The sequence below is a fragment of the Cupressus sempervirens genome, chromosome 11, assembly GCF_028749045.1.
Source record: "Cupressus sempervirens isolate cs-2001-9-10 chromosome 11, ASM2874904v1, whole genome shotgun sequence".
Lineage (NCBI taxonomy): Eukaryota > Viridiplantae > Streptophyta > Pinopsida > Cupressales > Cupressaceae > Cupressus > Cupressus sempervirens.
Genome location: NC_143128.1, coordinates 84,330,471 through 84,352,070, shown reverse-complemented (window position 1 = coordinate 84,352,070; position 21,600 = coordinate 84,330,471). Strand labels below are relative to the sequence as shown.

Below are 21,600 nucleotides of genomic sequence, written 5' to 3'. Positions count from 1 at the left end.
GATTGCCTATATGGCTGCAACATGAGGTAAACCATATCATCCACCTCAAAACTACGCTCAGTCCTCTTCTGGTCTGCATATTGCTTCTGCTGGTTCTGAGCTCTCGCAATATTATCTTTGAGAGTAGCAACTATATCCTTACTCTCCTGTAATAATTCTCTTGGACTGGGTACCCGGCTGTCGCCCAACAACAAATCCAAGAAACTAGGTGCTTCATAACCGTAAAGTGCCATGAAGGGTGTCTTCTGTATAGTGATGTGATATGTAGTATTGTAACAATACTCGCAGAGATATATCCATCTGACCCAAGCTTGCTACTGAGCTGCCACATAATTCTTTAAATACCCTTCCACCCATTTGTTCACAATCTCCGTTTGACCATCGGTTTGTGGGTGATAGCTAGTGCTGGGTGTAAGCTCCGTGCCACATAACCGGAATACCTCCTGCCAAAAATGACTCATGAAACGGCTATCCTTGTCACTCACAATGTTCCGAGGCAATCCGTGCAATCTGAAAACCTCCCGAAAGAAAACCTCTGCCACCTGAGCTGCTGAGTGGGTAGTGGTGATAGGAAAGAAATGAGCATATTTTTTTAATCTATCTACCACCACATAAATACAATCCCGTCCTTGTACCTTGGGCAAACCTGTGATAAAGTCCATGGAGATGCACTCCCACTTCTTGTCAGGGATCGGAAGTGGCTATAGGAACCCTGCCGGATAGGTGTGTTCTTGTTTGTTTTGCTGGCAAACAAGACACTCTCGAACGTACTACAAAACATCAGCTTTCAGCCCCTTCCAAGTGAACCGCTCTCGAACTGACCTGTAAGTCTTGAAGTACCCGGGATGGCCTGCTGTCGGTGAGTCGTGAAATGCTCTCAAAATCAGTTGCTTAACCTTCGATCCTGAGACTAGGTAAATCCTGTTCTTGGTAAATGATTAAATCATCTACAAGTGTGTATCTGGTATCAATCACTGTTCCCTCCACTATATCGGAGGCCCATGTATCCCTGGCATACTCTGCTATAATCAAGTGTCGCCAATCCTCTGATATCTGAACCATAAGAGTGAGGTGTGGCCTTCGAGATAGAGCATCTGCAACAACATTCTGAGTTCCTTTGACATATGAGATGTCAAAATCATATGCCTGCAACTTATTACCCACTTTTGCTGGCGATCATTCAGGTCCCGCTGTCCCAAGAAATGCCTCAAACTGTTATGATCAATTTTAATACAAAACTTGCTACCCACAAGATATTGTTTGAATTTGGCCAAAGCATGCATGATGGCCAACATCTCCTTATCATATATACTGAATGAACACTCGGGGCCTCTGAGCTTCCTGCTCTCATAAGCTATGGGGTGCTTATTCTGCATAAGTACAACACCTACTCCCTCTCCAGATGCATCACATTGAAGCTCAAATGGCTTCGTGAAATCAGGTAATGCTAGAACTAGGCACATAGTCATTATCTCCTTAAATCTCATAAAACAGTCCTGTGCCTTCTGAGTCCACACAAATTCCCCTTTTTTCAGTAGATCTGTCATGGGAGCTGCATGTCGTGAGTAGCCACTGACAAACCTGCGATAGAAACCACATAAACCAAGGAACCCCCTCAACTGTGTAAGGTTCTCTGGTGGAGGCCAAGCAACAATAGCGCGAATCTTTTCAGGATCCATCCGCACTCCATCTGCACTAATAATGTGTCCCAAATATAACAGCTCGGTCATCCCTAAGTCACATTTGGACTCTTTTGCATACAAGGACTCCTTCTGTAAAATGCTCAACACTGTCTCCAAATGCTCTAGATGCTCCTGCCATGATCGGCTATAGATCAAAATGTCATCAAAAAACACCAGCACGAATTTCCTCAACTGATGGTGGAAGACTCTGTTCATAGTGGACTGGAAAGTGGCAGGTGCATTGGTCAGACCAAAAGGCATGACTACAAACTCAAAGTGCCCACAATGACATCTGAAAGCAGTTTTCTCAATATCTTGTTCACGGACTCTGATTTGGTGATATCCTGTTCTCAAATCAATTTTCGTGAAATAACAAGCCCCATGCAATTCATCTATCAACTCATCAATGCGAGGAATGGGATACCTGTTCTTAATGGTTCTCTTATTTAATTCCCTGTAATCAACACACATCCGAAGAGTTCCATCCTTCTTTTTTACCAAAACAACAGAAGATGCAAAAGGTGACTTACTTGGTTGGATGTGCCCCATAGCTAGCAACTCCTCGATGGTCCTTTCGATCTCATCCTTGAGTCGCTTTGGGTGTCGATATGGTGTGATCATGATAGGCTTAGCACCTTCCTCCAGCTCAATAACATGCTCAATGCCTCTGTCCGGTGGCCTGCCTGGTGGAATCTCACTGAATACCTTTTCGTACTTAATCCTCAATTTCTAAATATCAGGATGATATTCCGTCTTATGTTGCTCCTCCTGTGTAGGTGTCAAAGTACAAACTGCTGCCCACTCTATATCATTATGCCTAGTTAATCTCTCCAGCCGCCTAAATGAGATAGTCCTGATGTCTCCATTACGGATAGCCTTAAGCACATGAGTCCTATCATTCACTTCGAATTGTATCTCCATATCCTTTAGTCTCAGGGTAACCACCTTCAATGAATGTAGCCACTGCATTCCAAGTACTATATCCATGTCACCCATGTTGACCACATGATAGTCCGCCTTAAACTCATAGTTGTTCAGGCGCAAAGGTAGGTCTCGTACCATCCTGTCACAACGAAGAGTGTATCCATCAGCTACCTTGACTCTTAGTCCCACGAACTCCTCAGTAATGAGTCCACGCTTCTCCACGAATCGTGCATCAATGAAATTATGTGTGGCACTTGTGTCCAGTAATGTAATAACCTTCTGCCCAGCCAAAACTCCCCGAAGTTTGAAAGATCCCTCTCTCTGGATACTAGACAGTCGTGTTTCCTGTAAATGTAGCTCTGTTCCCTGCTGTTGCCCTGCACTGTCTATCTCTTGCTCTCCCTCTGCTTCATCAGGATCCTCATCATGATGTTCTGAACTATCTGAATCTGAGCCTTCGTAATAAGCCCACATTGCTCGGTTGGCCTTCCCTTTTGGCCTCATAAGACAGTCATGGCCATACTCATACGGGCCTTTGCAATAGAAGCATAGCTTCTTCCTACGCAAGTCATTAAGTGTCTCCTTGTCCAACCTCTTACTTTCCTCCTTAGGTAGCTGTGCCTCTCTATGAAAGGGTTTCCTGTCCCTATCTTTTCCTGAAGGGAAACTCTTTGCCTGGAATTTATTTTTAGAAGCTGAAGAGGAATCCATGTCACGAGCTTTCTTAATGGCTTCCTGCAAAGTGGGAGGGTTGAGAGCTTTAATCCACCCTCTCAACGGATCAACTAGCCCATCCATAAATAAAACCAATAGCCTCCGTTCAGATACATCTGTTACTAACACTGCAAGTTTTTGAAACTCTGAAATGTATGTTTCCAATGATCCCCATTGTTTAAGCTGAGCTAACTCCTTGAAATGGAGTTCTGGATCCTTCTTATCAAAACGTTCAATCAGTCTCTCCGTAAACTCCACATATGAGGTAATGTGTGCATGACCCATAGTGATCATACCATGATGCCACCACTCGTGTGCTAACCCATCCAGGTGAATTGCTGCATACTTAATAGCTTCTTCCTCAGACATAGGGTTCAATTGAAAGTATGTGTCAAGTTTTTGAACCCAAGCTCTTGCTGTAGACTTCCCCGAGCCATCATAATATGGTAACTGAAGTTTCCCTACTTTCTTTCGTAGCTCATAGCTCTGAGTCCTGTCATGTCCACGGGGCATATGCTTCATCCGCACATCCATATACTCTCTAAAGGTGATTGCAGCTGTAAAATCTGGACCTCCTGCTTCCCAATCTCTCCTCAGCTGATCCTGTATGTCAGCGATCTGGGGTTCTGGTACTGGCTGCTCTGGAGCTCTAGGAAGGAACGTGGGAATCATAGGTCTCGAACTCACTGTCCTAGCTTGCTGGGGTGCATGACCGAAATTGTTCCCAATTTGTTCGCCTCCATTATGTATCCCATCCTGATTATTCCCATTCTGATTGTTACCATTCTGATTATTTCCTCCACCTATGTTAGCGTTCAACCCCATTTGACGAGCCATCATCTGCATCATAAGCTCCATTCTCTGATTCTGTTCCTGTGCTCTTTGTTCGGCTAATCGCTGTCCCTGTGCCAAGGTGTCTAATAACTGTAAAAATCTTTCCTCTTGCTGATCTGGACCGGCATTCCCGCTTCTATCCATATTGTAGTCGTAGTCTTGATCAAAGAATACCTCCCCTGTGTCTGTATGACTGGATTCTATGTCCACCTGTACAGATGAGCTAGACTGTTCGCTCTACAGGTCTGAAATCCTATCTTGTCTTGCTTTGGTATTGCGGAAATTATAAAGCCTCTGTCGCATGCTCAAACATAAATGTTCTGATTTTAGTGTTTTGACATTTCGTCAAACACTTTCCCTTCTATCCAGCTGTTCCAAATTCCCTATAAGACCTCCACAGGATGGTAGAACTTATAGCTCTGATACCACTGTAATGACCCTTACTATAAAGGCCACTGAAACCCTCAAACTGGACTTAGGAATTTTGTCAAACAGTTGGCATGTAACCGAATAAGGCTGCAATATTACTAATTGTTGTACAACGAAACCTCAATATATGATGCCAATAATGTATGAACAACAATTCCAGATTATAACACTACCAATCTAAGAGATAGATGACAATATGAAACTCAAATGTGAAGTCCAATGCAATTCTGATTTTATGACAGCAAATAGAACTGATTACAATGAGAGACTGTCACAACTATGCACTTCTAATACATCAAGCTCTTGACAATGCAATGTTACGACATGAACAATAACCCAGTTCAGATTTGGAATGCAAATGACGAAACTTTTACAACAGTTATTAATGACTGGAAATAACTATTTATGCAATGACAATGCTGACTGTTCTAATCCTTAACATGCAATATTTTGGCAATCAATATTTTGTGCACCTGGAATAGCTCCAATTTTGCCGGATATGAATGCTGGATTAATGCCACACGAAGACCTCACAATCTGCCCCAAACCGACTCACAAAATTGCTGCTGCTGCCCAACTGACAGGGCCGTACAGGTACGGCCTGGTACGGCTGCTAGATAAAAATATTGCAGCGTTTTTTGTCACTCCAAAAGCAATAAATCTGGGCGCCTAGGGTTGTTGAATAACCCCCTAAAATATGAAATTCATCTGTCAAGCCAATTAGGAGTTATGAGCAAAAACGTGGGTCCAAACCCTGGACTGGCAGTCTGAAAATAATGCACAACTGTGTCTTCAAACCCTGTTAATCAATCCACAAATGCTAGGGCACAACTGAAACCCTTATTCCAACCAAAGTAAACCCTTATAACTGAATCTCAATGAAGTCCAAATGAGATGGCTGCATTACCAACTCCTCAAATGCAACAATTCAGGTGATATTTCACACCCTCAAAGTCGCCAATCCAAGGGAATGATTCGTTCCCAAAGATCAAATAATAATTTGCAGACCCAAGAGACTACAAATTTGCTCCACAATGGAAGAAGTAGAAGAAATCTCAAATCCAAGCATGTCCAAATGAGAGGCCCAGCCCTCTATTTATTCACTTTTCTAAGAAGTTGCTAGAACTTCTAGAAACATCCTTTATAAAATCTCATTATAATGCACTTTTTATAATAAAGTAATTTTATAAAATAAAAAGTGCAACTCAACTTAAAATTATAACATGTAGGCCCCAATAACACATAATAATAAAATATAACCTTTTAACACTTCTTCAAGACCATCTGATCCGCAGAATTGACTCTCTCTCCACACCATTTGCCTACGAGAGTCTGGAATAGGCAAAATCCATGATCAATGTCATGTCGAACTAAAGAGGGGACATTACAAACTTCAACTGAAATCAGTATCAGAATGATGATAGACAATTAAATGAGCAATTCCACTTTATTTATTGCCTTAACACAAATTGCATTTACTAAACACAATACAATTATGTGTAAAATTTTAAAATGCACATATTAATGATTTGCACAATAAGTATCAAACTTCTCGACAAAATCACAGCCCTGGAATGTAATGCTACAGCAGTCCAAAATGACACCAAAGCAGTGTATGTGCTGCATTCAACAGGAGTGAGATAAACGCCCAGGACGCAGAAGGATCTAATGCTAAATAGCAGAGGATCTAGGCGTTCATTTGGTGCGATTTAGCAGACATTAATAGAAGACCAGAATCACACCATCTAACAGGGCATTTGGAGCGTCCAACAGAGCTGTAAGATCACACCCAATCAGTTACAAAATTGTGCAGTTCAGGAGAATATGCACAGCCTGATAGGGCAATTTGCTTCCCTCAATATGTAGTTCGTCCCTCTCAGACAAATGCCCAGGTTTGCAGCAACTTAGGCTTCTAAATAGCAGGCACCATGGGTGTTGGAAATCAGGTAGAAGATGCCCATAAATTAATAAGACAATGGCACCACAAGTGCATCTAATTCTAACGCTGCAGCTGACCAATCTAGATGCCCAATATTTGGCAATGGAATACAAAACAGTAATTTTCAATCACAGATGCCAAAGCATTAACTCCAGCAACAAAGATGGTTTCCTAACCACATTAATTCGTAATGGAAGATGCCAAAACAATTTCCAGAATTCAAATTCCAAAACCCCCTTTACCTAAGCAAGCATATCACTTCTCAGCTACAGTCAATACAGTTTGAGAAGATATTGAATTTTTGTAATATTCTCAAGTGCAGAGGCCTGGTGACGTCCACCTTCTTAGCCATACACAAACGCCTAGGATCAGGGTTGTACAGTGTGGGAATCACAGTAGTGGCCGTACGGAGGCTGTATTATAGCTGTATGGTGGATGGATTGCAGGGGGTAACGGTCTAGGAGGCTGTACAGTGATTGATATGTTCCGTACGGTGGTCAAGGATGACCGTACGGTGGTCAGGGCTGACGTACGGGTGAGGCTGAGATGGCTGTATGGCAGGCCATACGTTGGATTGATGGAAGACAGGAAGGATGTACGGAGATGTGGGTGGAGGGTGAAGGCCGTACAACCAAGGAAGAAGTAGTTATGGAAGAGACAAGAAGCGGTACAGATAGATATTTGAGCCCTACGATGAAAAAACTCTTGTTCATTCACAAACACAAAGATTTTGATGGAATCCAAACACAAAATAATAGAGACTCGAATACAGATAGTTCCTTCAAGAAATATATATGCCGAAAGATGATGCTCCGATTTGCCAAATCCGAGCGAAGTGTTATAGGCAACGGAATAGGGTGAGGTTTTAAATCGCACTAAAACTAGATAAACCAAATAGGGAAGGTCTTTCACTTCCGAAATGGCGAACAACAGAGAACTCCAACAGGAGTTCGTAGTATAGAGAAAATAATCCAAATTTCATACCTAAAGACTACCTACATGTCATGCTTAAATACCCATTGGGCAACTTTCTGAGGATGTACAAAGATAGTCGATGGCGACACAAACTACAGAAACAAAATAAAAATGAGTCCAAGATATGTTAAATCAATCGACCCATTAACAACAGTTTGATAAATGATTTATTTTATAACGGGAACATTACAATTTCTGGAGACACTTGCCCCTCGGCCACAATAGAAACAGAAAGAGGAAGCACCAAATCAAAGCCACTATACATTAGTAGTGGAATTGAATATACAAACTCAAAACCTTGACAAGAGACAATAAAAACTATTAGATAAATGGATGCTTTTCTCTCCAAATGGGCTCATATTTATAACACAATATGGCACTCAACTTCTACCTCACACTTTTCACTTAAGAATCTTCATCTTTTCAACAACTCTTTATAACATTAAATAACTTAAAGTGCCATTATGATAATAAAGCGTCATTAATTAATTAATAAATATGACCCCTATCAATAAACAATTTCATCCAATGTAGGTGATGACCAAATACGCCAACTGCATTACCAAATATGACAACTACTGAAAATAAACTTCCTAAAAATAAAAAGTCCACAACTGAAACCCTAAAATCCCACTGTAATCTCACGTGGGTTGCAATGATGAATTGAACCAACAATCTGGAAGAACATGCTAAAAATGGGGACATTACAGTACTCCCTCCCTAAGATTGCTTGTCCCCAAGCAATCCCAAAGCAAAACTGAACATCATAGTCCACCGGATCCCAAGGTAAACATGTGTAATGTCTTTGTCGCATACAACTGACTCCTATAACACCAACACCCAAATAACCGATATCAATGACATAATCATTTGAAAACTAACTGTAGGCACTGTGGAGGAAACACCTCATCGACGCTCAACTCGATTGAAACACCAATCTATCCATTATTTGAGTCCGCATGTGATTGACACTTACACCCAATTTCATTGTATAGATGGTAACAAGTTACAACCATAGGTACGTGAAACACTACCACCAACTACCACCTTTGCTAGGTTGTCCTAGGTGTGTTGATATGGCAAGTGGTCTAACTTGCAACTACCAATACCATCTACAAAAGATGGTGCTAACCCATCTCATAATGAATGGTATAAAACTAGAACCAACGCACACTGATGTGAAACCAAATCCTCTACTTGTGGGTCAAAAGAAAAATGATGAGCACTCATCATTGATTAATGCTAGTAAAAAGACCCAATCTCTCTTTGTCAATGGTTTAACAACACCAAATTGGGAATTAGGGGACGACTCCAATCTTGACTCCGAACTACTCGTCCAGCAAGGTTCTGAGAAACCCTCTCAGCAAACCCAACTACGAAATCCTTTTGGGGAAGGATTTATATCATGAGAGCCCTGGATGAGAGTATCCTTAGACGCTCTTTATGCTCCCTCTCACAAATCTGCACTTTGTAATAGATACTCCATGAAAGACTCTTGTGCAATAGAAATTATATGTGGAAGTGTCAACTTGCTCTCCTGCAATCCATGACTGATCCCTCTGAAACAATGATATTGCCAACTTTGCGATGCTATCAGATGTATGAGATGAAACAAAAAATGTGCTCCTGATAGAAGGAAACAAGAAGAGCACATCCCTAGATCAACTGATATCCTACCCGAGTCTTGTAAAGAAGCGAGAGTAGTTTCAGGAATGGACACACAACCCTCTGAATAATCCACCACTGCTATGCAAACTACTGGAGAGCCTGGAACAATAGGAATCACTCTGCAACACTCCATTGATGCCCTCAACTCGTTTGTGACTAATGCAATCATATCTCAGATGGATATAATTGCCTCATCACCACATCCATCCTCCCTACCCGTGGAAGTAAACTCACCACCAACTGCCACTATTTGAAGCTGAACTGTATTTGTGGCTGGTGTGAACTGAACATGCTCCAACTCTCACCTCATCCAACCGTGACTGTAATACTTGGAGAGCCAAATGAGTATATTAAAGAGAGAGTCTACAGTCACCTCAAGCTCATGGGTGAGGTCAATCTACTCCTCTTTCCCTAACAATGTCTCATAACAAGTGCTACCCCACTCTAGAAGGTTATCCCTATTAGAAACTAAGTGTGAATAATTATGCTTCAAGATCCTGAAGGCCTCTTGAAGCGCATTAACCTCGGCTAGGGAAAGACTACTGCCACTGTGCTCATCTGACATAGGAACATCCCAACCAGATGCGCTAACTTATGACGAATAACATCATAATGCTCAAGAGATGAAGAGATGTCACTATCACTCACCTTTTGTTGACTAGTCAAATGATGCCTCTGTAACCCCTCACTCCTATGCAATCTCTTTGCCTCACCAACTACACTACGATTGGAGATTGAATCTAAACTACTCACTCATGATCACTAACATCATGTGCACTCCCGTTCTCACACACATCAATGATTGAGGCAGAACTACTCGGTACCTTTACCAACTCCTCCGAAGAAGTGAAAGCTCTTGGAGTATTGAAGTCCTCACATGTCTTAGCTTTCCCCTGAATGGTAAGTCCTTGTAAACATCTATCCTGGGACCCATCCAAAGGCCCCTTAGAGTCATTAACTAACAATTGGCAAGGAATATCAGACCCACAATAGCTCATAACATCCTCAAATGAATAATCAGGGGTGTTCATGCTATTCGTATCCACAACTCTTGACTAAACATTCACTGTTGTCACCTGACCCTGCATACACGACTCAATGTCATGTTGTAATAACCCTGTCTGGTTATAGCTAAATCAAACATCAATTTCTTTCATATTTCAATGGTTTGACATTCTGTCAAACACTTGACAAGCAACCCAATTACAGCTAGATATATGATGTCTTAAATTTTTAAACACAGTATCTACAACAAACTGATTACAAATTTATTTAATTTTGACCTTATAAGTTTTGCATAAATAGATACCAAACGCCAATAAACAATTCTGAAATGATTCACACCAACCTCTGAATTCATTCATTGACAAACCATACAGTAATGTAATGAAAAGGGAATTTAATTGTCGGCTGATGCTATAAATGAGAATTTGAAGCCAGCCTATTATACTTTCAAACTATTTAATATAAATTGAATTTTACAAATTAAGAACTTGGTCTTTGCCATGGAATGTAATTGCAAAGTCAAATTGAAAGTTGCCTAGTCCAATTTCAATCTGGTGTTCACAGTCTACCCTTACAAATGCTGCCCAAAACTGATATAGAAATCATGCCAAATACAAGAACCCTTGGCATTCAAGCTGTAAATCCAACACACTAATTCTGATACAAATCAGACAAACTGGGATATCTAGAATTACCAAACTCCAATTTGTAGACTAAACCCTCGCCCAACAATAGAGATAATTGAAAGCGAATTAAAACTAAATTCTTCAGCAAGCTAGTCGCTTCTCAACCATAGTAGACACAATATGAGAAGTCTCTTCAATTTAGATTGAAAATTACATCAATACCACTTTACCTCAGCAGTGGATTGATGGACAAACTCAGTCTCAAACCCTTATACTTTAGCAAGGGCACATAAAGTTAGAACTTAGGGAAAAGTCACAAAGACGACAAAGAAAAATAAGATAATCAAATGATTAGATGCTTTAGTCATCAAATGAACTCATATTTATAATCTCCAAATGGCACAAAGTTTCCAAAATGAACTTCACTTAAGAAGCTTCCCACACACAACATTAAAATATAATAAAGTGCCATTATAATTTAATTTATTAATTGCTTTTGGCTTCGAAAATGACCTTTTCCACTATAACTTAATATTTTGATAGGTAAGGCCACTGTTTCTTGTTCCTACGATTTAAAACTTTTCATCTCTTGTTGGATTGTTTCTCTATATTGCGAATTCCTGTTGGAGTTCTCTGTTGTTCACCATTTCAAAAATGAAAGACCTTCCCTATTTGGCTTGTCCGGTTTTGGTGGGATTCAACCCTCACCCTATTTCATCGCTTGTAACACTTCACTCGGATCTGGCAAATTGGAGCATCATCATATTGCGAATATCTATTGTGTTGGTTCGATCTACTCTTTGCTCTGTGTATTTTCAATTGTTGTTTATTTGTAATAAATCTTGCTATTTGTTTACACTATCTACAAAGTCTCTTTGTGCATCACCTACGAATTCCATCTATCTCCAGTTCCCACCGTATATTGTACGGCGTCCATTTCAGGGAATGCCCTTCACTCTCCCACACATCTCCCACCTCACTCCGTACACCTTCCTCACCTCCATACGACCTTCATAGTTACACCAAACGACTTCTTCATTGCACTTGGTAGCCATCGTACGAATCACCTCTATTCTTCGTACGACTTTGACTTCATCCGTACGACTATGACCCCAACCCACCCTACGGCCTGCAGATTTTCCCCTCGTACGGTCATCAACTTGGTCGCTAGACACCACCATACTTCCATCAACTTGGTCGCCAGACATCTCCTATTACCGAATGGATATCTCCTGTTATGCCGTACATTGCATACCATACGGCTCCCTCGTGTTGGCAAGTGTACACCCTCTTCTCAAGCCCGTACCACCTTCCAGTTATTCGTACGACCCCTCCAGTAACGAAATCACGAGGACATAGAACACGCGAACACTACAAAATGTAGCTTCCCATTGGTTATTGTTGATCACTAAGTTATTGTTGAATCCATTTATTCTCATGAGAGATGGATTCATGATGAATCACTACTCATGAAACATGGGTCAATGAGTTTGACTCAAAATCACACAGTTAAATCCTGATAGCAATATCACAATTTGACTTGCTGTGAAAATTATCTCCTACTTATCAATTGATGGGCTTAAGGAGCTTTCTAATGAATGGTTGACAAAGCACAACACTTGGTGAAGGTTTTGCAAATGGGGCTGCAAGCTTTGGGTTTAACCATGGAGGAAGCTCTGTAGTTAAGCGCGCTTAGGCTGGAGTAGTGCTGGGATGGGTGATCCCGGGAAGTACCGGTGCTTCACCCCTATGAGCATCACCTAGATTCAATGAGTGCTAAGTGTTCCATTTATTTTCATGAGAGATGGATTCATGTTGAATCACTACTCATGAAATATGGGTCAATGAGTTTGACTCAAAATCACACAGTTAAATCCTGATAGCAATATCACAGCTTTGATTTTGTTGATAAAAAATGGCAAAAAACTGACAACATTTTTTTTTTTTTAAATTGTGAAAAAAAAATGAAACTGGTCTCCCTAGATGGACGTTTTTACTCTCACTTTTTGATTCAATGTTGTAGTTTGGTGAGGATTTCCTCTCACACCTCTCCTATATCAGAGGATATTGATGAGGGGCATTCTTGGACAGTGGTTCTAAGAAATGTTAAGGAAGTTAGATCTGATATACTACCTTTTCAATTTTATATATGTATTTTCTCTATGTATTATTCTCACTAACTTGTGTCTTTGTTTCTTGAAGATATATATACACATATAGTCACTGATATAATGTAACAATGTTCTGAAACTGTTCCTCAATAAAATCTGAATTTTTCTTCAGTGAAACTGTCCTATTATTTTACATCACTGCAGATGTATTAATACTGTTGTTATGTATGTTTCATCTGCAGTGATCTTGTGCTATATATATATATATATGAATGAGTACTCATGTCCCATGTAGGGACATGACCTGCAATGTAGAGCCATGTTCTTACATTGGACATGCCCAATCAAATTCAAAATATACTGGTTCAAGATTAAGTAATCACTGTTTTATGTAGATTATGTATGTATATGCATGCATGCATATATGTATGTATGTATGTATGTATTATCTAATGATTATTAGCACGAGATAGGAATTATTGCATTTATGCATGCATGCATGTATGTGTGTATTATCTAATGATTATTAGCATGGGATAAGAATTAATTTGACACTATAACAATTTATATCTGACCCAATCAATTCGACAGAAGCTACAACATAAAGAATAAGGATGAAAGGTGTTCCAAAACATGTGTCTAAAATTGAGTTAAAAGTGTTCACCCTTCTAGAGCTAATTATACGCTTCTGTAATTCTTTATTGGCTGCTTTCCTAATGTTGTGTTTATGTATGCATGTATGTATGTATTATCTAATGATTATTAGCATGAGATAAAAATTAATTTGAAACTATAACAATTTATATCTGATCCAATCAATTCGACAGAAGCTAAAACATTAACAATAAGGACAAAAGGTGTTCCAAAACATGTGTCAAAATTGAGTTAAGAGTGTTCACCCTTCTAGAGCTAATTATGGGCTTGTGTAGTTCTTTATTGGCTGCTTTCCTAATGTTGTGTTTCTTGTCAGGTTTCTGTTTACCAGCTTTGTTGTAAAAGGGTAAGGGCCCTTTCAAAATCCCCTTCTTACCTAATAAAAAGCGCTAAACATCTTTCTACCCTGCAAGTACCTATATACAAGTACAAAATGACCATTTTAATTATGTTCATTTGTTTATTGAGATATCGTCTTTGTTGAAAAGTACAGTTCTGTAACAATTATTAAATGTTTTCCTTAATACCTTTTCCCCTTAATTGGAAATGCTTTACGAATTCCACAAATGGCTTGTTATGATTTGTTTTTTCATTTAAATACATTTTTAGTTTTGGAAAACATTGTTACTAATTGTAATTATATATGTTTTGGGTAGTGTTTCAGTAAAATTCCCATATCTGGTACAAAAGAAACTTAAGGAAGGACAGGAAATACGTCGAGTTGCTCAACTTGATTGGAAAATAATTGAAAATAATTGTGAGAGACCATTCAATGTGGCTGGCCTCCAATTCACCCCATTGCCGGTTTTAACTCTTTGTCATTTGATTTAGTAGTCATTTCATAGATAAATTTAGTTTGCAATGGAGATTCTTGTTGACATTCTTGTTCACACTTCTAATCCTTGGATATAGGTAATGCATGGAGAGGATTATGAATCTCTTGGATTTTTGTTTGGAAAAGATAATAAGGTTGCATATGTATCTGATGTTTCCCGATTTCCAGATGCCACTGAATATGGTATGTTATGTTCCTTCACTATGCTTCTTTATCCAATAAATTGAAAATGATTTAATTTCTTGTATTATATCCTCTAATGTTAAAATGGCTAAGAGGGTGCAACATAAACTCTATGGAAGTATAAGTTGTATTAACAAGTTAATGATACATCAAACATATGCTATATTTCAATTTTTACTTTAAAATCTTTATGATATTGTCGTATGTGATTATTTCTCTATTAAAAAATATAACTCTGGTTTTTATTTCTGATTAATGTTGAAAATTGCAAGTTATGTTTGAAGTTATCTCTACAAATATTCTTTAGTAGTTTAGCATTAAATTTTCTTTTCCGTACATATTTAAGTCATTTGAAGAATGTTTTTCTTGAGATATGTTTGTGCTTACTAATCATAGTGTAATGTTAAAGATATAGGAAAATAATAGAAAATGCTAGATTATACAAAAGCTACATCTATTACATTACTCCTAAGTTGCCAGTTCGGGTTCAAATACAAGTACGAAGAATTGATTTGCCTGTACATAATTTTTTTTGAAATGGGGTTTGAGTTTGTTAGTGTAAAAAATGTGAAAAATATATATATGTAGAGAGAGAGAGAGAGAGAGAGAGAGAGAGAGAGAGAGAGAGTAGTGGCATGAATGACAAACTACCTCAAGACTCGGACTCGGACTAAGCCGAGACTTGGTTGACTCTCTAAGGCAGCAGACTCAGCTGACTCATTGAGTCCTACTGGTCGGATTCTACCATCAACCAACAAATTTTTCAGCTTAGGGGCAGGAGGATTTATACAAATATATCATTCAACTATAAGACTATAAGTTGCATTTATTTTCTTTCTTATACTTTAAGTTATATTTGTATAAATACTGTTAGGATGTTTGAGATAGGTTTCAGCTTCATAGGAGTTAAAATGCAGATTCTAGATTTTGGGGGTTTTCAAACAATTCCAGGCTTAGCCAAGTTTTAGGATTCAACATGCCTTCAACAGTATTATCTCGCACAACTTGTCTTGGTTATTTGCGGTCAAATTGAAGCTAGAAGTTAATGATCATGTCTTCAGTAATGAATACTTGGAGTCGGTTGATCAGGTGGATTGATAGATAGAGGTAGTGGCAGTGGTGATAGCAATGGAGGAAGGCTATAGCACGAGGAGACCCAGTGTAGGACCCTCAGGTCGAGCGTGATGGATCTGACCCTTATGATGAGGATTACAAGGATGTGTATGAGGATGATCATGATGAGTATGTCACTGAGGTTCAACTTCACACACAGGAGAGATGATGGCTCTAGATTTTTCCATTACCTATCTTTGGCCTAGTCGTAGGAGGACATAAGCTACTATGAGCCTTTTTGATATATGTTTTGAACTTTTCATTCAATGGATTGCATATTCCATGAATATTATAGATATTTGATAGTGCCACTATATTTCTATTATCTTATTTAGTTCAACTTTAAGTAATTTCTTTGAAAAATTCGGATTTATACTTATGTGATCTATGAAAAGTTGTGGATGTGTGCAAAGTAGCTTCTATTTATCTCAATTATTGTGTATTTGATGTTAATTGGTTAAATGATGCAAGAAAAAAACTCAAAATCCTTAAAAACCTTTGAATTTCATATGTTATTAATTGTCGAGTCCATGTCAAGTTCGGCTGCCAAGTCCAAGTCCGAGCATGATTTGGGCCTGGCCAAGTCCGAGCCGAGTTCAAGGCTGGTAACACTGATATAGACAACAAAAAACAACATAAACTTGTAATCATAGCATCATGGGCAGCAGTCATACCATCATAACATCATATTCTTCAAGTTCAAGATCAAAGTGATAATATCAAGTTTACGTATCATCATTAACTTTCAACAATTGGAACTTTATACTAAGTTTCAATCATGTAATGGATTATCTAAATCTTATTTTACATCATCATCAATGGCACTAGTTGATTCAAATTGTGCCAATGCCAATGTGATCGGCTGCATTAATAACATTCTTGCTGTCCATGTCCTCAAATGCAACAACTACATGGCAGAGAAGTGGATACATCCAAGTGTGTATGCTTTGTATTTATATCCCACATCTTCAACTTCTCTTCTTTATATTCATTTTGCTTGTGCGGAAAGACACATGAGTTGGAATGAACATATACTATTTTATGTGCTCTTTTTGATTGCAACAAGTTGCACTTTACTAAGTGGATGAAAAAAAGTGCTCCAATTTTGTTATGATGAAGATGCACTAGCAACCTATGAAGACAAGTCAACTTAAACAATTAAAGTTAAATTATTAAAGCTATAAAATTACTAACAACTTATGAAGACAAAGTAAATTAAAATAATAAATAGAACTTGATAAAATTATAAATAAAACTTGTGATATAATTTCGATTTTAAGGGGCTGTAGCAGTTGGTATCGTTAGCCATGGAGGTGCCACTAGTTATGAATATTTTATCATGTAAAGTTTAATAGACCGTGTTTGATGTAGACTTATCAAAGTGTTTAATATGTATTCTGATAAATGACAGATTGGTGACTTCTTGTTGATAAACTTATGTACTTGCTGTAAAATATGATTTTCTTGTCTGAGATCAGTATTGCCAATTTTATTGATATATCTGCAGTTGTAAATGATGTACATTATATATGTGTTGAGACATTAACACGTAGGGGCATGACCCTACATAGTCATGCCTTGACACATATTCATTATATTGCAAGAATACACCGATTGGAAACTATCAGTGATTAACATAACAAAGTTAATGACTGGCATAACCATATGCCCGATCATTAGAAGTGCTCGATCATATATTATAAGAAATGCTCGATCATATATTCTAAGTAATGCCCGATCATATATTGTATTACAAATACAATCGGTGATAATTACAAATAGAACCGATACATATAAAATATGATCGGTATCATTATATGATGCTCAGAAATCAGTTTATATATTAATTACAGTTTAAGGCAGACATTACAATACTCGATTGCTAACTTTCTTAACATATCAAACCGATGATGAAGAGCATCTGTTTTTAGACCTCTTGCATTCACAAACTCTACAACCTCATTTATAATCAAATATCGCATATCATCATCAGGAAAGAGTCTAAAGAATGTTGCCTTATACCCATTAGACAATTCTAAATCTCTATATGGTGGAAGCCTTCCTGACATTTGAAGATATTGTTTGCTATTTTATTTTGTTGTTAATGCATTGGCAAGAAGATGTAGATGAGTGGTCATCTTGTTCCATCTTTCTACAACAATTGCTTGCAATTGTTTCACGATCTTCTTAAGGTCCTGCTCTTTTTCATTTACGATTTTCTTCATCTTCTCATGTGTTGAGTCAAAACCATCATACACCTTTCCGATGCAAGGCTATCCATGCAAGTGTAGCGAAGCATTCGTGTAATGGACTTAGTGAAGCTAAGGAGATACTCCACACGTTTCCTTCTTGAGTCATTTAATATCTTTCAATTGTTTTTTGTTACCCTCTCATTATTTCTTTGCCTTTATGTAGACCAATTATTGTTGATCACCAGGTAGACCAATTATTGTCGTTTATGTCATAACACAATGCAAAGAGTCCATGTAGAGTCTTGGTTCATTCTAAGGTTTAGTGTAGATGTCATTTTCTGGAAAATTGGTTGTAGGGGTATAATTTTGGCCCAAAGCATGTCAGCCGGACCTAGGCCAAATTTAGGAGAATTCACAAAAAAATGAAATGCAGCAGTAGGACTTGTTGACGTGAGTTGTGTTCCACTACAACATGTAGAATCAAATACTTAATATAAGGTCATCTCTCATGCTAAGCTTGCAAAGTAAGACCATGAAATGACTTCAAGGTTCCTTCTTAATCATGGACTTCACTCAATTTTATGATGTTATATGCTGGTTATCACAAAGGGACCTACCCTATTCATTCAATGGATATCAAATTTTGCATATCTAAAAATTTGGCTATACAACGCGCAATGAAAATATGATTTTGATCTTCCAATCTTTCAACTTTAACTTAAACTTCTAACCTGTATTTCTGCTTCTACTTTTACTATGAATGCAAGGAATCATGGATGACTTGGACTCTACTAGATGTAATCTCACCAATGGCTCCACCCACTTAGTGCAAGTTTCTAAGAAACACTCGAATGGTTTTTAAATTAATATCCTTTTAAAGTTTAAGTGTTTTCATTGGCTTACCACGCAAGGCAACCTTACCATCGGGAAGAGGCTAGTGCCTTTGGATTTGTCGAGTCATTCAAGTGAACATGCACAATGACTTCCATTCAACTAAACTACTTCTAAACAACATGAAATTAAACCCTAAGCTAAGTGAAGAAATATGGATCACCGTCCAATAATACAAACTTGATGACAACAATTCCCCATGCAAGACACAACAATGAAAAGTAGAGAAAATTTCACATTATAGTAGCAACAATTCTCCAAAAAGTTCTCCCTTTACAAATGAGAGTAGCACTCCTTATATAGGGAGTTCAAATACAACAAATGGCCAAGATTGATTTGAAATCAAGGGCCCAGATTAAATACCACAACCCTAATTAGGGTTGCCATAACTACCTACTACAAGCATTAAATGCTTACCCAATTGCAACTAAGCACCACCTTGTGGGCTGTTGGACCAATGAAAAAATTAAAATTCATAACAATTGGATAAGGATGAATGACATGTGGATCCATGAGAAGAAAGCCCATTGTAGACAATGCACCTCATCAGTTTGGGAAATGTGTTCGTTATCCCACAAGACAAACAACCAATTGCAAATAATTATCAAATGTTAAATAAGAATTGCAATAAGACTTGGAAAATACGTACAAAATTTCCCATTTTAATTTTCAACAAAAATTATTAATTTTATGGGGTAGTGCAAATTGACTGGAAAATATTTAATTATTACCATTTATGATTTATTTTTCAATAATTTTAATTTCCCAATTGTTAAAATCGATGCCATTTGGATAATTTCAATGCAACAATGGATGAATTAATTAATTCATTTAAAACCAATCCATATTTTGCAAAACTGAGGTAAATTTAAATCTCATCTTAATTTAAAACCCTTTTTATTATATGTTATTTCTAAGTATTGTCATTTCTCTCAATTTTTTTTATTTTTTAAAATCGATCTTAGCTCAATTTCAAAATTAATTTCCTTATAAATATTTAATCCAAGATATTTTAATCCCCCATGTTCATACATTATTTCTAAGGCTGTTTTGCCTCGAATTTGGGCCCAATGCCATTTATAAAAAAGGCCACATGCATTTGCAACAAACTTCTAGGCTCCACCTCCTATTTAAAGGTTCAAAGATCATTGCTCTAAGATGGGACAAAATTAACATAGGTAGAAAATCAAGATCCAGCTCAAGATGAGACAACTTTTACTTGGGTAGCGAAACACATCTCAGTCAAGCTAAGACAACTTTTACTTGGGTAGCAAAACACGTCTCGGCCAAGTTGAGACAACTTTTACTTGGGTAGCGAAACACGTCTCGGCCAAGTTGAGACAACTTTTATACTTAGCCAAATTAAGCTCTTCTTCTAGTACCATTCCTAATTTTCTTCCATCTCCCATACTTGGCCAATCTTTGTTTCAACCCAAACAAAAACCTGCTTTCTTCAAACTTAAGCCCATGCCAAAACTTTATAACCCAACTACTACCACAATAGCCTAAGTAGAAAACAAAAAAGCGGGTCCCCATTTGCAATGGGGTGATGGTGTGAAAACCTCACAACATCTAACACCCACCCAAAGAGATGTTCCTGAACATTTCAGGAATATAGCTTAGTTAGAATCAAGGGCCTTTAGTTAATCTCATTTTAACCTATCCAATGAATAGAAATTGTACTAAAAAATGGGCAAAACCATGAATTGAGCTAAGAGCCTTAATCTACAATTATTCACGTATGTGCAAGTGTGGAGAACTCCTCAAAGACATTGAAAGGGAAGACTTTATGGAAATAAGCTTTTTTAAGAAATATTTTTTTGTATTTTGTTTACAAATTGAAATGGACTTTCTAGTTTTAATTTATTTTTTAATTTTAGTTTGGGGCTTTATATGTTGTTTATAGATTCATATAATGGAAAATGCTTCTAGCACTAGGAACTCTCAGTTCAAAACAGACCCGAGCTCTCTATTATGGAAATATGTGGAATTGAATCAACAAATGCCAGGTAGAGGAGGTTAGGTTTGGATTTGTAGCTATTGCAAAGTGGAATATAGTAGCTCTTATATTAGAGTGAAAGTGCATTTGTATTCCTAAAAGAGGCATCAAGTTTTGTCCAGGCCATCCAAGAATTGAAGGGTCTGGGTTATGAGAAAGTGTGCACCATTTTTTTGGGGCAAAGTGGTGAATCGTGTAGAGACTTCCTTGAAGCCCATCAGGGGTTTATGGATTAAAACAAGTGTGTCCATAGTATTTGATGGATGGAAAGATGTAAGAAATTTCCCTTTGGTCAATGTTATTGCAGTGTCCATGAGAGGTGAATACTTTTGAGAGTAGTGCATTGTGAAGAGGAAGTGAAGGATGGTGCATTCATTGCAAACATTCTTATCTAATACATTAAGCAAGCTGATCTTTATAATGTTGTTCAGATAATAATAGACAATGCAGAATTTGTTGGGTTGCGTGGTTTTTTGTTGAGGAGTGCTTCAAACAATTTTTGTGGGCACCTTTTGTTCTCCAATCAATCAACCTAATGCTGCAAAAATTGAGAAGAAAATTTCTTCTTCAGATTCTTTGGATATGGCTCCTTCAATAGTTGATTAATGTAGTCCTAGCTTTCATTTAGCCTGTCAATGAGCTCTCTTCTTGCGTCTATGGACTTTCTCAACTTTTCTTGCAACTCTTGAATCATCTAATTAGCACTTTCAAGTTGCTTTCCATACTTGTAACTCTCCGTGATTGTGGATCTTTCCCTCAAGTTGTTAGGCTTATTATTGAAAGGGTTAGGGCTCTGATACCAATTGTTAGGATTCTTTGGGGTGGG

General features: G+C 37.9%; 1 protein-coding gene across 1 annotated transcript in view; it reads left to right on the top strand.

The window, feature by feature from the left end:
• The window catches only part of LOC149528338 (putative hydrolase C777.06c), a 124,911-nt gene that overhangs the window by 85,007 nt on the left and 18,304 nt on the right, over positions 1-21,600 (top strand). The window contains exons 4-5 of the mRNA XM_089811700.1: positions 14,218-14,365; positions 14,474-14,579. Coding sequence (XP_089667826.1) covers positions 14,218-14,365; positions 14,474-14,579 — 254 coding nt within the window. The remainder of the gene's footprint in view (positions 1-14,217; positions 14,366-14,473; positions 14,580-21,600) is intronic.